This window comes from Zingiber officinale, chromosome 2B (genome assembly GCF_018446385.1).
Source record: "Zingiber officinale cultivar Zhangliang chromosome 2B, Zo_v1.1, whole genome shotgun sequence".
Classification (NCBI taxonomy): domain Eukaryota; kingdom Viridiplantae; phylum Streptophyta; class Magnoliopsida; order Zingiberales; family Zingiberaceae; genus Zingiber; species Zingiber officinale.
The window spans coordinates 81,605,321-81,620,335 of record NC_055989.1 but is presented as its reverse complement, the minus strand read 5'-3'; the positions used below and the strand labels follow the sequence as shown (position 1 = coordinate 81,620,335).

At 41.4% G+C, this 15,015-nt stretch overlaps 3 protein-coding genes and 1 non-coding gene across 6 annotated transcripts; 2 read left to right on the top strand and 2 right to left on the bottom strand.

Moving 5' to 3' along the window:
- The first annotated feature begins 674 nt into the window (after positions 1 to 674).
- LOC122046031 (pentatricopeptide repeat-containing protein At4g18520, chloroplastic-like) lies at positions 675 to 2,647 on the top strand. The gene has a single exon (XM_042606512.1). The coding sequence runs from the start codon at positions 738 to 740 to the stop codon at positions 2,580 to 2,582; it is 1,845 nt and encodes a 614-aa protein (XP_042462446.1). The 5' UTR covers positions 675 to 737; the 3' UTR covers positions 2,583 to 2,647.
- A 145-nt stretch (positions 2,648 to 2,792) lies between these two features.
- LOC122046032 (phosphopantothenoylcysteine decarboxylase subunit VHS3-like) lies at positions 2,793 to 5,288 on the bottom strand. 3 transcript variants are annotated; one of them, XM_042606513.1, is made up of 3 exons: positions 5,062 to 5,288; positions 4,622 to 4,777; positions 2,793 to 3,351 (listed from the first exon to the last, which is right to left on the bottom strand). In XM_042606513.1, exons 1-3 carry the CDS (start codon positions 5,203 to 5,205, stop codon positions 2,935 to 2,937), a joined length of 717 nt encoding a protein of 238 aa, XP_042462447.1. In that variant the 5' UTR covers positions 5,206 to 5,288; the 3' UTR covers positions 2,793 to 2,934. The 3 variants fall into 3 exon arrangements, with proteins under 3 accessions (XP_042462447.1, XP_042462448.1, XP_042462449.1); XM_042606514.1 differs by having other exon boundaries at positions 4,622 to 4,808; positions 5,062 to 5,203; XM_042606515.1 differs by having other exon boundaries at positions 4,622 to 4,740; positions 5,062 to 5,201.
- Positions 5,289 to 8,575: 3,287 nt separating this feature from the next.
- On the top strand, positions 8,576 to 9,694 carry LOC122049233 (heavy metal-associated isoprenylated plant protein 23-like). The gene is made up of 3 exons (XM_042610647.1): positions 8,576 to 8,729; positions 8,858 to 9,022; positions 9,228 to 9,694. Exons 2-3 carry the CDS (start codon positions 8,872 to 8,874, stop codon positions 9,524 to 9,526), a joined length of 450 nt encoding a protein of 149 aa, XP_042466581.1. The 5' UTR covers positions 8,576 to 8,729; positions 8,858 to 8,871; the 3' UTR covers positions 9,527 to 9,694.
- A 1,294-nt stretch (positions 9,695 to 10,988) lies between these two features.
- TRNAY-GUA lies at positions 10,989 to 11,075 on the bottom strand. Its single transcript is given in 2 exon segments — positions 10,989 to 11,024; positions 11,039 to 11,075. It is a non-coding gene; the product is annotated as a tRNA-Tyr (tRNA).
- Between the last annotated feature and the right edge of the window lie 3,940 nt (positions 11,076 to 15,015).

The following is a 15,015-nucleotide window of genomic DNA, read 5'->3' as shown; positions in this document are numbered from 1 at the left end:
CGTCAGAAATTCGGCATTAGGTCGAGCTGTCGATATGTCAGGTCGGCTATTCTTCCCGCCGCTCGGGAAAGTAGCTCGTCCGATCGATCGCCTGCCTTGGATGTTGACCACTTTAACTTCCTACCAAGCGGGTCTTGTCTTACTATCGGATCATGATCTATCTCTATTTAAGGACATTGAAATTGACAATGTACTTTTTCATAATAATATTTATGAATAATATTTTGTTATTCCAATGTTATGAATCATGTTCATCAATAATTTTTTTATTAAATTATTAAATAAATAAAGGAAAATTTTAAAAATTAATTAATACATTTATGTTATCAAATTTAATCATTAATCAAGTAAGTTTAAATTTAAAAGTTTTAAACAATTTTTAATAAATTTGGATGGAGAGTTTGATACTATTTAAATGAATTATACTAAGCAAATCTTGAATAATTATTTTAAAGAATTGGTTTATTTTAATTCGGATAACTTTAGGTTAAACATCATAAAATTTGAGTCGATTTGGTTGGTTAACCGTCTAATTAAAGATGGCAGTCAGCGGGTTTCATTAATGTATTATGTATGTCACAGGAAGAGGATTGAGTGGTAGAAATTAAACATTATAAAAAATATAAATATCTATTGCTAGAATTTTGTTTTATTTTTATATTTATTTATCTGTTTCCAGATGACTACTTTTCGCGTCTTTTCCCTCCGCCGAATCATTGCGACGAATCCCGGTGCCGATGCTGCTGTCGTTGCCGGCGGTCGCCTTCCTTCCCCTCCAGCCCCATTCCTTCCTTCTCCCTCCTCAACCATTTGTCTTCCCGACCGAGCTCGCACCTTCTCTCCGGAGGAACCGCCGCTGCGCACCGCCCAAATCATCGACCTTCCTCGCCGGAATCCCGCCTGTTTCTGCCGCCGATGGATCTCTAATAGTCACTCCTGTTCCTCCGTCAGAAAATGATTCATACGATGACTCGCACGACTGGTTCGATCCCGCAACACTCTCGTCCTTCCTCGTCTCGTCTTCGAGTCCGGCGAAGGTCGAGCGCCTCCATGCGGCTGCCCTCCGGCGGTCCCTCTCCTCGCTCACCTTCGTCGGAAACAATCTCATCAGTGCTTATGCAAGATTCTTCGATTTGGATTCCGCCCTCAAGGTGTTCAACGCAATGCCCACTAGAAATGTTATCTCTTGGACTGCCATTATTAATGCCCATCTCTGGATGAACCTTGACGATGAAGTCATCCGTCTGTTCGTTGAAATGCTCGAAAGCCATGTAGAGGCAAACAGCATGACCTACGTTTGCTTGTTGAAGTCCTGCGGGAATTCATCGAAGTTGGAGCTTGGGAGACAGATTCATGCCTGTGTTTTGAAGGGGGATTGGGGGAACCTGATAGTCAATAGCACGCTTGTGTACTTTTATGCAGAGTGCCGTGACATCACGAGCGCACACAGAGTGTTCGATAGAATGCCGAGAAAGGATGTCATCACTTGGACTACCCTGATCAGTGCTCATGTGCAAGGTGGGCGTGAGCAGAAAGCGTTGTTGATGTTTCAGGAGATGCATGGTGATGATTTTGCCCCGAACGAGTTCACAGTTTGCAGCATCCTGACGGCTTGTGGAGAACTGAAGGAGCTGAGTTTTGGGAAGCAACTGCATTGTGCCATTGTCAAGGGAATGTACAAAAATGATGTACATGTTGGAACTTCTCTGATCAATATGTATTCCCGGTGTGGCGAGGTTTGGGATGCTCGAATTGTGTTCAATCTGATGCCAAATAGGAATACAGTCACTTGGACTTCTATGATATCTGGTTACGCTAACTGCTGTCTCGGAGAGGAAGCTATACTCCTGTTTCAAAGTATGAAGCAGCGTCGTATATCTGCGAGCAATCTCACTACGGTAAGTATTCTCAGTGCATGTGGTTGGGTAGGATCTTCATCTATGGGAAAAGAAGTTCATGCACAGATAATAAAGAATTCCATCTGCGAAAACATTCAAATAGGAAGTACGCTTATTTGGTTCTACTTGAAATGTGGTAACTATGCTTATGCTGTGAGAGTTTTCGAGGCTATGCCAGTAAAAGATGTAGTTTCCTGGACAGCAATTATCTCAGGCCTTGTTAACCTTGGTCATGGCTTAGAGGCGCTGAAATTTTTGAATGGTATGCTATCGGAAGGTGTGGAACCAAACCCCTTCACTTATTCCTCGGCCTTAAAGGCATGCTCGAAATTAGAAGCAGTCGATAACGGTAAATGGATCCATGCTCATGTCAGTAAGAACGTAGCTTTCTCAAATGTGTTTGTTGACGGTGCATTAATCGACATGTACATGAGATGCGGTTGCACTTCTGATGCTTTGCGAGTGTTTGAAATGATGGAGGAGCACAATTTGGTTTCTTGGAAAATGATGGTCGTAGGTTATGCAAGGAATGGGCTCTGCCAAGACGCGCTGAAGTTTATGTACCAAATGCGAGAGGAAGGGTTTCATGTCGATGACTATGTTCATGCTACGGTTCTTGGCGCGTGCGGTGATGTCAATTGGGAATCAGAAGGCTCTGCTGATTCTTGTATGTCCTCAGTTTGAGTTTCCCTGAATGAATCATATGAGAATAAAGGCAAAAAATAAAAAGTGACTGGAAATCAACCAAATCTTCTAACCATCTGATCTGCCAGGATCAAATTTCAACCTTTTATGGTCACTTTTTATTAACTGGCCATCACCAAGATTTTATCCCAACCACATTGATCATAAGATTTGTTTTTGGAACAACTTTATCTAGAGATCTTCTGTACCTGAGAAAGCAAAATGAGGTTGTATATTCTCAGAAATCAAAGTTTCTTCTGGTCCATTACATGATAATTCTCCAAGATTAATGACTTAAAACAGCTGAACAAAGTAAGGTGAATAACAGTAGCTAAATGTCAAACTTGATCATTCATTTCTTTCTCTTTTTTGGGGGTTGAATTATGTCTTCAACCTCTTCTTCATCATCCTCTTCCTCCTCTTCCCCCTCATCCTCAGCATTACCACTATCATCATCGTCGTCATCGTCATCATCTTGTTCATTGTTGTCATTGGGATCCTGATCTTCAGGCTCTTCCCCTTCATTCTCATCTTCCCCATCTGGTTTGCCTCCATCATCATCCTCATCACCTCCTGCAGCTTCATTGCTGTTCGCATCATTTGGGTTTTCACGGCCCACATTGTCTTCCTCCGAGTGCTCCTCTCCTCCTCCCTCCGAATCTCCATCTTTGTCTCCCTTGCCATCCCCATCGCTATCCCTGTCTCCATCTTCTTCTAAGTACTCACTCTTCTTGCCAAGCTGGACCTCAGGCATCTTATTGACTAGGTCCTGAATGCAAAAGTCATTCAATTGAGAAGTATTAGTTTTCTTTAGCAACATTAGTGTTGAATGCAAAAAAGTCAAGAAAGGTTTCCAAACTTAAACTTGCGTCATTTTGCACAAACACTACGTTTTGCAGCGAGTTGAATTTCACTAAGAAAACACAAATTAAATGATCCAGAATTTCAACAAGGTGCATCCACTAGAATGCAGCATAAACCATCCGCAAGACCTACATCCTTAAAATGCCAATGTATATTTGACATGATTTTACAAAGCTATTGAAATTGTCTACAGACAGCAGAACATCAAGACATCCTTTTTTCCATCCACAATTCATAGTAAAAAAGTTGAATAACTAATGTTTGTCCCTTAGCCAAACAATGATTGTTCAGCAAAAGTTCAGAAACATCAATGGATACCATGTTCGTGAACAAAGAGGGAAGATAACAAAAGAGACCAGCTAGCATTGCCACCTGACCAACACAGGGTCAGATATTGATCAATGCAAGACTACATAGTACTAGGATACGAAAGAAGGAAACTTTTAATTTTCTAAGGTTGGATGCTTAAAAACATTTTTAAAGAGTGTTTGTAAATATAAATTTATCAAAAAAACTGGAAGCTAAATTGGACGGAAACACATGAACAGTAATTTTTCTGTCTGATTTGGGGAGTGTAATGAGGTGAAAGTGAGAAATTTTTTTCAGTAAACTGCTCCTACTTCCTATTTCAAAACCAGACTGACAGACTAGTTGAATAAATTTTCGGATCAATGGCTTGCAATTACAGAAGGGAGGAGTAAGAAGAATCAAAAAGCCCCATGGTGGTCCATATCAGCAATCTTAAAGAATTCTGGTGAGCAGTTATGCCCATAGGCCCACACTCCTGGGTCCTAAAGGCATGGAAGGGCACTGGTTCGGTTCCTGACAAGATTAAAAGGAAACTTTCATTTTACCAGAAGGTTTATCTACTTTCTAAAATGCTTTTAGTGTTCTAAGATCGTCAAAAAGCCCCTCAAGTTTGAAAACTGGAACAAGCATTTGCCCCATTTTTCATCATTCCATTTAAGTCACTGTTAAATGTTAGTAGTTATTGTAAGATATATTTAAAGAACAGATAAATCTTATAGGTCGGTGCAATAAATTTTTTCCTAAAATTAACATCGAGCTTGCAAAGATGCATCTTGTATTTTTATTTTCTGGAATGACACAAAAGAGCAGTAATTGAGGGAGACAAGAAAACCTTGTAAAAGTGAAATGACGGAATCAACTCTTACCGTGAGCAGAAATCGAGCTGCGGCGAGCAATTCCGCCACCGGAACTGTGCTGTTGCAATTCAGCGATCGGAGCAGCGCCGCTTCGGCGGCCGCCTGGGCTTGGACGGCCATGATCCTGCCTGCCGGCGATGGACGGAAATGCCAAATGGAAAATAGCTGCCGTCGGATGTGATGGAAATCGGAAACCCTATTCGAGAACAAAGAAAGAAAATTCCATTTTCTTCTATACTCTTTATTTTTCCCAACTAGATTATTTTAGCAAACAAGATTTTGAAGAAAATCCCAAATAAGCCAATCGTTTTCATGCTCTGTGTTGAATGAAAACGATCTGGCAGTAGAACCAGTCGATCTACAAACCGAAACCCTTAACCGAATCCGATAACAGAGGATCTGGCAGTAGAATTAAAGAGCGAAAAATCGATGCGGAGACGCAAGTGTACCTTGCAAAAAGGAGTCGGGAGAGGCAACGCGCGCGGACCCGGCGATTCGACGATCGACGACGAACTCAAAGCAGCGCGAGCTGCAAGTGAACTAGTTGAGAGAGAGGGAGGAAGGGAGAAAGGAAGGAGGCGATTAATATCCATTGGAATCTCAATTAAGGCCAGTAATTGAGTGGAGTGGCGTGGTCGCAGGGGAATCGTATTCTCTCCCCTCCTCTCTTCTCTCTATTTATTTCGCCATTTATGCTTACAGAAAATAAATATTAACTAATTATATTTTTTTTTAAAAATATTTTAATGCATTCGCGACAAATTTGTCCAACAAAAAAAAACAATTTATTAAATATTATTATATATGTGTTATGCCACATTGAATTCAATGAAGAGAGAGGAATAAAAGGAGGAGAATATAATTCCTAAATGAACTTTTCCTCCACAAGAATCCTCGATCGAGAGCATAAAGATAATGAAGCATAAGTACTTTTAAGATTTTTCTTCCAGCCAATCCATCTCCAACGGCAAGGAATAGAAATTGTTTTCAGTCAAAACCTACACCAGATGATTAAAAATTAAGTCGAGCAAGAACGGAAGTGATTTAAAGACCAAAAATGTAGAAGAAGCAACAGCTGAGCTGAGTGAGCATTTTAGATTGAGAAATAGCATTTTGGTATCTTCTACTCCTAGTTTTCAGTCAAAACATGAGCTGTAGCACAGCCTTGCTATTTGCTAATGATGAAAATCCCTCTTCTTCTTGTACACTATGCACATATATAGGATTTATATATGGATCCCCAGTTCCAAAACCTAATCTCACCTCACAAGTAATTTAACATAAATGATATGGTGATTGAAGTGACCCCTAAGTCGGGTCAAAGTTAAGGAAATCGACTGATATGACAATCAAAGCGAGGAAATGTCAGCATTATGGGACAGTGATACAATTGTCTCAATCGAGTGTTCATCCGATCAGACCCTTTGGTCGGTCGGACCATGGGTGGAGTGTCGAACCGAGTCGGTACCCTCTAGAGTAAAGTACTCTTCGACACTTGGGCTACCATGATCAACTATTCCGGCTGAGCCATCCAACCGAACGGACCTATGGTCTGATAGGACAAATGAAACATTTGGTCTGATCAAACTCAATGGCTAAACAAATAGGTTGAATGAGGGACGAATCTCTAACAACACTATAAATTTGATCAGCTTGTCCTTATAAGTGATTGCCAATCGGGTCATAGGATGAACTCGAGCAGCTTGACATGTAAGCATATGGTGGGCTCCTCAACCTAACGACCTCATATTCCTTTTTGGTATTTTGTGTTACGGAGGACAGAGAATATTCTGCTCTGTACATTATAAGATTCCTCTTTGCCAAACACAGAGATTGCGACTCTATTTTGAGAAAGATGTTAAAACATCCTTATGATTTGTCCTTTTTGGAAATGCTTTGAGATTCATGCATAAACAAACAACAATACTATAAAGGAATATTCATTTAATTTATAGGCACAGATATACAATACTATGCAATTTTACATACTCATAGCTACTGTTCATCCTATTATTTATTTATTTGACTTGATTACTTACTTGAGCGTTAAAGGGTCTATGCTAGAATCTATTTCTTGGCCCAGTCACTAACCCTCTTTTTGACACGCACAGAGTCACTTTTTGTTGAATCAGAGTGTTCAAGCGGTCAACATCAAAGCCATCTTCCCAGTCACTTATCTTCCCCACTTTCAGACGGAATCAATAAAGTTCTTGATGTATACATTCTTGAATTTCATCTTCATACTCTTATCCGGTTAATTATTTGCACTTCTCAGCAAATCCTGTGATCATTGCATTATAAGAGATCATGGTCTTATGGACAATATTGACATCAAAGAGGCAAAGGATATATGTTATTAATTCGTACCCATTTTTCTGTCTACTAACCCTGTCACAGAGTCACTAATGATCATGCTTCCATTGATACATTGATTGGCCTGAAGTGGAATTTTTGCAAACAGATCCTACACCTTGTGTGTGTGTGTTTGTGCGTAATTTGTTGCTACTGGGTATTAAACCCGGACAAGCTTGATTCTTATGCCATTCCCTACCACCTTGTCTCTTATCTCATCAGCCAGCACATCACATGCATCCTTCCTCCTTTGCCAAAAGGGAAGGCATGCCTTCCACTCTTTTGCTTCAAAGTATCCACTTTCCTAGGGAAAGCAAGCAAAGCAATCTTAGCATACATATATTAATGGCAAATAGATAAATAAATATGTAAATAAATACAGTTTAAATTCTTCTTGTGAAATCTATTTCATGATCAATGATTGGAGTTGGAGATAGCATTGTGCCTCTCCTAAAAAAAAATCTAAAATGAAGAGGGAGGGTCCGACTAATTTAACCTTGATTGTTTGTTTTGACATTTTATAGTCTTTAGCCAAGTGTTGCATTGTGACTAAATAAGTCTGCATGCATAAGGAGAAAGAAGGAATGAATGAGTGAAGTAGATGGAATATGAAGAATATGGACTATTGGACTTTGTTTGTGAAGGGACTGAAAGAAGAAGTACAGTAAAAGCAAAAGGTGGAAGGGACCCAAAACTCTATTCTCAGACCATTAAGAAATGCTACCAAAAGCTTTGTGAATGGCCTCGGCCTTGAGAATCTCGTGATGGTGTGTCTAATCGAGAGCATATCAAAGACTGAGTAAAGAGCACAAACGCAAAGAACCTGCACACAGTGAAGTGATATTGGAAGTTATAATCATGCGGAACAAATAATCTTAGACCAATCTCTTTATTACACTACGTTTGAATATTTACGAGCGTCTTGTAAACTAACATTTCTCCTTTCTCCACATGCATAGAAAGATTATGTAGACGAACTCAATGCTCAGATGATGATTGGCACTAGAGAAGAAAGTTTTCAAGCTAAGCAAAAGATTCAAGTACATGAATTGGCCGTGCAAATATGAGCAGTATTCTCTATTATGATCTGAGAATGACCTCAAATTAAAACTTCTGGCTCACACAACTGAACTAGCTAGATTTATATATGTGAAACAAAATGGCATTTTAATTGCTGAACTGTTGTTTTCATAAATATTCCTTGCGTAAGCCATTGCCATAAATACCTCTGTTCGTTTTGTTATTTTTTTATATAGAAATATAATTGCCTCAAAAGAATTGAAAAAGGCAAGGCTTCTGAATCAACATTCAACTGGCCCAGTGGCTTTTGAACTTTCATAAACCGAAAGTTCATATTTTGCCCTCATAATTTAGTCACTTTTTCAATGCTCTATTTGAGGAATTCGAAACCGAAAGGCATTGTGAAAAAAACTTAAATTCTTGGAGATAAAATGAAAATGTTAATTTACTAACAACAATGATATTCCAATCTCTTAAACTCGAGTCCAACAGACAACAAAGAATACGAGAAGCTAGCTGTTTTCCAAGAGAATATATATATATAATACTTTTTCCAAAACTTTTTTGCTTTCTGTTGGTTTCGTATGCCTTTGTTTAGTTAGGCCTATATAAGAAGAGCTACACATGTGGAGGTCAACCACAGAGTCCCTCTTCTCCTCTCTGATTCTTCCTCTTTCTTTGGAGTTCACTCACTCATCTCCTAATTAATCAAACAATCAAGCTCTTTTTCAGATTGCTTTTTGTGGTTTGATCACATCACCTCTTTTTCAGATTTTGATCTCTTCATTTCACCAAAATCATCGACTGAAATCCTCCAAAATCTCACATTTCATCATTTGTTTTTTAATTGTTCATCTTTTGGTATTCTTTCAGTTCCATTCGTTGCCATGGAAGGAGCACTGAACTACTTCTCCAGCTTGTTGGGTGGGCACAGCGACCACAGGAGGAAGAGGCAGTTCCAGACTGTGGAGCTCAAGGTCAGGATGGATTGCGAAGGCTGCGAACTCAAAGTTCGAAATGCACTCTCTCGCATGAGAGGTTTGACCATCCCTTCTTCTTCTTCTTCTGTTATCTATCATAATTTATCACTATGGAGTTTAGTTCAGTCGATGATAATTAACAGTCGACTCATCTAGAGTTCTCAAAAGATTAATTCCTTAGCTAGGTTTGAATCTTTTGCTCTTTAAAACTCTATTCGATTCATTAATGTATTTTAATTTGTTTTACTATATGTCTCTTGAAGGAGTTCAATCTGTGGACATCAATAGAAAACAATATAAGGTAACCGTGGTAGGGTACATCGAGCCGCATAAGGTATTGAAGAGGATTCAGTCGACCGGAAAAAAGGCTGAAATATGGCCTTACGTGCCCTACAACTTGGTGGTTCACCCTTACACTGCCCAAACTTATGATAAGAGGGCACCAGCAGGGCATGTGAAGAATGCAGAAGTGATCACAATCTCTAACCAAGTGGTGAGGCCGGAGGACAAGCTTTCCATCATGTTTAGCGACGACAACCCTAATGCTTGCTCTGTTATGTAAATGAATTAGAGATTTTGAATTGGACACTTTCAACTATGCGACATGCATGCACTTTTGTTTTCTCGTTCGAGTTTATCGAATTCGATGTAATGTAATAAGTTGAGTAAGACCTTTGTGTGGAAGAAGGGCTACATTTATCAAGTACTTTGTAGCTTTATTTTGTTTGTAGTTGCATTTGCTTGCGTATTTGACATTCATTTTCATTTCTAGATTACAGATTCACTTGAACTCATAATAAAATAAAATCTCCATTGGAGCCAGGGTGACATTTTTTAGAAATTCTGCATCATAAAATTGTATTCACTCTCCTCAAGCATTAGTTCAATTAATATTTAATATGACTCCTCTCCTCTTGACTTTTTGATTCACTCCCTTGGGATTTTTTTTAAGTTTACTCTTATAGGAGCCCCCACCTCTTTCATTCAAGACTACTATTCCATCTACATAATTTAATCTGAACCTAAAAGATCTCATACCAATAGAGATATCTTTTCCTTATAAGTCCATAATTATTTTAACATATTTTCAATATGGGGCTTTGTTTGTAATTATTGTAACTCAACAATCTCCCCTCAAATGAAGGACCGCCCCCTCAAGCTTATCCACTTAATGTCATTCGATCCTTAATCCACTATGATTTTCTTGTCTCTCAGTCCAACCGACCTATTAGGATTTCCTTACCCCTCATTTCAACTGACTTGATAGGTTTTCCTTACCTAATCATAACTAGGACTTCTCTGCCTGATATTTGATCGTCTTGGTCCAAACATGAGAGCTCTCATTTTACCCCAATTGTTAGTCATTGGGCTCTAAAACTAATTGTTAGGACCAAAAAAAATTAAAATATCTTTATAATGATATGGTATTAAGATATCTTTATAAAAAGTAAGTCTTTTGCCGAGTTTAAGAAACTTCTCCAATCGTAAAATTTTGCAACGGGATTTCAAACAGAGTGACAAGAAGTAGTAATAGTAGAATTGATAATATGAAACGTCATGCTGAGGGCTCATTCGATCTACCAATAAGTCATATTGGTATACTGATCCTTGATAAATGTATTCCCACAATCAAGTTTATCTGGCTTTGTGATCTTATTGTTAACAAGTTTATGTCAATCAATCGATATTTTGGAATCGAATTGAACGTCACATCATCTATTTGGATCAGGACCCCATCATCTATATCCTATTAGTGATCCTCTAATCAACTTAAAAATATATTTAGATCAACCATTCATTCATTAATTCGCGAGACCGATTATGCCAAAAAAAAAGGGCATCCTAATTGTCCCGAGTATATCCACTTCTACTCGTTGAGGCCTGAAGTATACGTGGATAACAATAAATCAATTTGTTGAGGTTAAAAATTGTGACCTTAAATATGCGAATTCGATTTCTTGAACTGATTGCAGGAATGTTAAATATCAAATAAGCGAACAAAAAATGATTTTAAATGCAAAAATTCCGACCTGCCGGATTCGAACCAGCGACCTAAGGATAATCTGCAAACAAACTACAGTCCTCCGCTCTACCAACTGAGCTAAGGTCGGTTTGAAAATACTGTCTATTTTAATTATTTTAATTAAATGAATTCATAAATTTAAATCATCAAGTTCGTAGCAAAAATATAATTATGCTGACACCTGTGTTCCTCGTGATTGTCTCTAAATTATGTATTGGGTTGTAATGATGGTAAATAAAGTCACTTATTGAAATATATAGAAATAATCATAAATTTATAAGGGAAAAACATATATCAAATGATCCGATGATAATCCAGGAGGACCCATCTCCAAGGAAATTCAACGCTTATGTGGTGGTCAAAGTCAAGAGGTGGTCAGCTAAGGGACTAGCCGAGCCGAAGTCCCTACAAGCCGGTCGGCCAGAAGAGTTCGGTGATCGACCGGAAGAGCTCGGTGAAGGTGGGCCAAGCCTACAACCCGATCGACCGGAAGAGCTCAGTGAAGGTGGGCCAAGCCTACAACCCGATCGGTTGGAAGAATTCAAGAAGGGTTGGTTGAGCCTACAACGCACTGAGACCAAAGGCACTCACATCGCTCGGCCCAGATACACTCATAGGAGGTTAGAGAATTGATTGGCCAAGTCGATCAAGGGAAGCTCAATCAAACTAACGGGCGACAAATCAGATGGGGGATACGTGCCAACATCCTTTTGGGAGTCGATGCCGCTAGCTGACGACGCTGATAGACAGAAAATCGTACGGGAGAAGATTCCGCCGCCTTGATAGGGATGTGTTCGCCCTGTTATAGTAAGACATCAGGGATCCTTTCTCGATGTTAGCTTTTGGGGAAAGTTTAGGAATGCGCGTCTGCCCGGGAAGTGTGCAGTTAGCCCGCCGAAGCTCTATATAAGGAGGGAGGTGGCCATCCGCGGAGGTACGCGCATACATCTTTTGGCACCATCATTCACTTCTTTATTTCCTCTATTTTCTCCTCCTGCTGTTGTGTGACTTGAGCGTCGGAGGGCCGTTGCCGGGAACCTCTTCCCGGCTTGGCACTAGCGACTTGTGATTGCAGGAGCGGAGCACCTTCACCGCAGACGAAGACCCACATCAGCGTTATTTCCCTGTGGCCATCTACTCAGCTTCAGGGCAGGATCAAATTGGCGCCGTCTGTGAAAATTACAACCTGAACCCAGAAGATGGAAAAAGCCGGACGACCTACGCTCGTAACGCTGATGACAGAAGAATTGGAAAAGCTTATTCAAGCCGGAGTGGCAAGGGCGATGGAGCAACAACAACGAGTCTTGGCCGAACGCCCAGCGCAAGAGCCAGCCATCTCAGGATCTGGCCAGCCCGGAGATCCAGGCCATGAAGCGGAGCTCGTGGCCGACCAAGAAATTCTCAAAAAGTCAGACACGTTCGAACTAGCGCCCAACGTGTCGATCCCCTTTCATTGAGCGTTGTTCCGGACACCCTCGGAGGAAGGAGGCCGAGTCCGCCGAGATAGGGGCTCCTCGTTAGATGAGGCGCCCGAAAGGGATGCTAGGAAGGGAAAGGCGCCGCGGGAGGAGGATTCACCTGCAAGGATCAACGATCAATTTTCAAGAGGAATCATGGAGGATCCCCTACCCCGACACTACACTCCGTTGGCAATCGGAGAATATAATGGGAGCACCGATCCAGACGATCACTTGGCCAAATTCGACAATGTGGCTACACTGCACCAATACACCGATGGGGTTAAGTGCAGGGTCTTCTTGACAACCTTATTGGGACCGACACAGCGATGGTTCACCCGGCTGCCGAGCGGGTCCATCCGTAGCTTCAAAGATTTCCGAGCGACTTTCTTGCACCATTTTACGAGCAGCTGTCGACACCAGAAGACAAGTGTCAACTTGTTGTCCCTGAAGCAAGGCCAGCGAGAAACGCTCAGGGCCTATATCCAGCGCTTCAACCAAGTTGCGATGGACATACCCGCAGTCTCCTCGGACGTACTGGTGAATGCTTTCACCCAGGAACTGGTGGAAGGCGAGTTTTTTAGGTCACTCATCCGCAGACCACTACGGGATTTCGCTCATCTGCAAAAAAAGGTCACGGAGTATATCAATGTAGAGGAAACACAGGCGGCCCGCAGAAAAGAAGTGCCCACCGAGCCCCACACACCGTCCGAACGAAGAGTATCGAGCTGCCATCAGCCCCCAAGAGGGCCCTGAGCCGCAGGGGCGCCACAGTACCTCGAGCAAGGGACGAATGTGGTGCACTCGGAGATTAATCAGTAGAAGAAGGGCAAAAAATGGACACTAATGTTCTGTAAGTTCCACCAGTCGGGAACACACAACACCTGGGAATGTCGTGGTGACCCCATGGTTCACCAGCCCAAGCCCAAGGAATATCGACATCGGTCCCCTACTCTGAATCGGCATCCCGAGCGCAGGACCGATCAGAGAGCCAGCGGTCAGAGGACGCGCGAACGGCAGGAGCATCATCCGCGAGACCGAAGCCCCGCTCGAGTTTCCGCCGAGCGGAACAGACATCCTACACAAGAAGAAGAAAACAGAAGAAACGCTTCCCGCGGAGAGATTGGAATGATCTCAGGCGTCCCGACTGGAGGGGACTCCAACCAAGCCAGAAAGAGCCATGCTCGGCAGTTATCCATTCACGCAGTGGGATGCAGCAAGGAGAAGGCAGAAGGGCCAGAGATCAGTTTCTGCCCAAATGACTTGGAGGGAGTGGAGGTTCCTCATGATGACGCGCTAATCATCAAGGCGGTGATCGCCAACTACACCGTTCGCCGGACTTTTGTCGACACGGGAAGCTCGGTAAATATCATTTTTAAACAAGCATTTGATTTATTACAAATTGATCGGGCCGAACTCCGACCCATGGTGACTCCGCTATATGACTTCACGGCCAATGAAGTCTTGTCGATCGGGCAGGCCAGGCTAGCCATCTCACTTGGAGAAGAGCCTTTGGTTAGGACGCGCACCATGAATTTCATCGTGGATGATGCGCCCTCGGCATACAACGTAATACTGGGTCGGCCAGCCCTCAACGAATTCCAGGCAGTAGTATCCACCTATCACCAAAAGATCAAATTCCCTGTGGGGAACCTGACGGGCGAGGTCCGAGGAGACCAAGGGGCGGCTAGGTATTGTTACATTGAAATGGTCAAGGCGGAAGCTAAAGTTGTCACGCCCCAAAGGAGTCCCTGTCCGAATAAATTTCGGCAGCATCTCCCCTGTACGGGTGACAATCTGAAGCATTACTACATACAAAATATACATCAGCCACATACGGCTGGAATATATATATACAAAATACAAACAACAGAACACACAGTTTAATATACTCAGCCTGCCCGGCTGGACATAAATGAATAAACATAAAACATAATACAACACAAAATGATAACAGCCCACACGGCTGGAACACAATAAATGCAGCGGAAAATACAAAATAATACGAACGTAAGACCAACAATGGCGCTAACAAAATACTTGCAACCACCAAACTAAACTCCAAAAATCCACAGTGACTTGTTCAAAAGCAAAATATGCAAAATTAATATACCACCCAAACAATGACAAAAACCAAAAATAAAACGATCCTCGAGTGTGACGAGGGACCGGCAGCCGAGACTCTCCAAGCATCCCTGACTCATCTATCTGTTACCTGGCGAAAGGAAACAAATTTGCGAGGTGGTGAGTATTGGAACTCAGCGGGTATAGAAAAGATAGTGCATAAACATAGTCAACAAATAGAGAATGCCCAAAAGGAATACAGTCTCATAAGAGAAGTAGCATATACAAAATGAAACCATAATCAATGCTCATACCTGGAACCATATCCTAGGCTAGATATAGAAGGTCAAGAATGGTACTAATCTGCTACAATACTGCTCGTAACTACAGAGTTATTGTGTAAGACATATAAACATTTCCAATAAATAAACCTAGGTTTAACCACCTACAACGCGAGCATATCTCAACATAAGACAGCATATCAACATAAGTGAACAACAGCAAGAA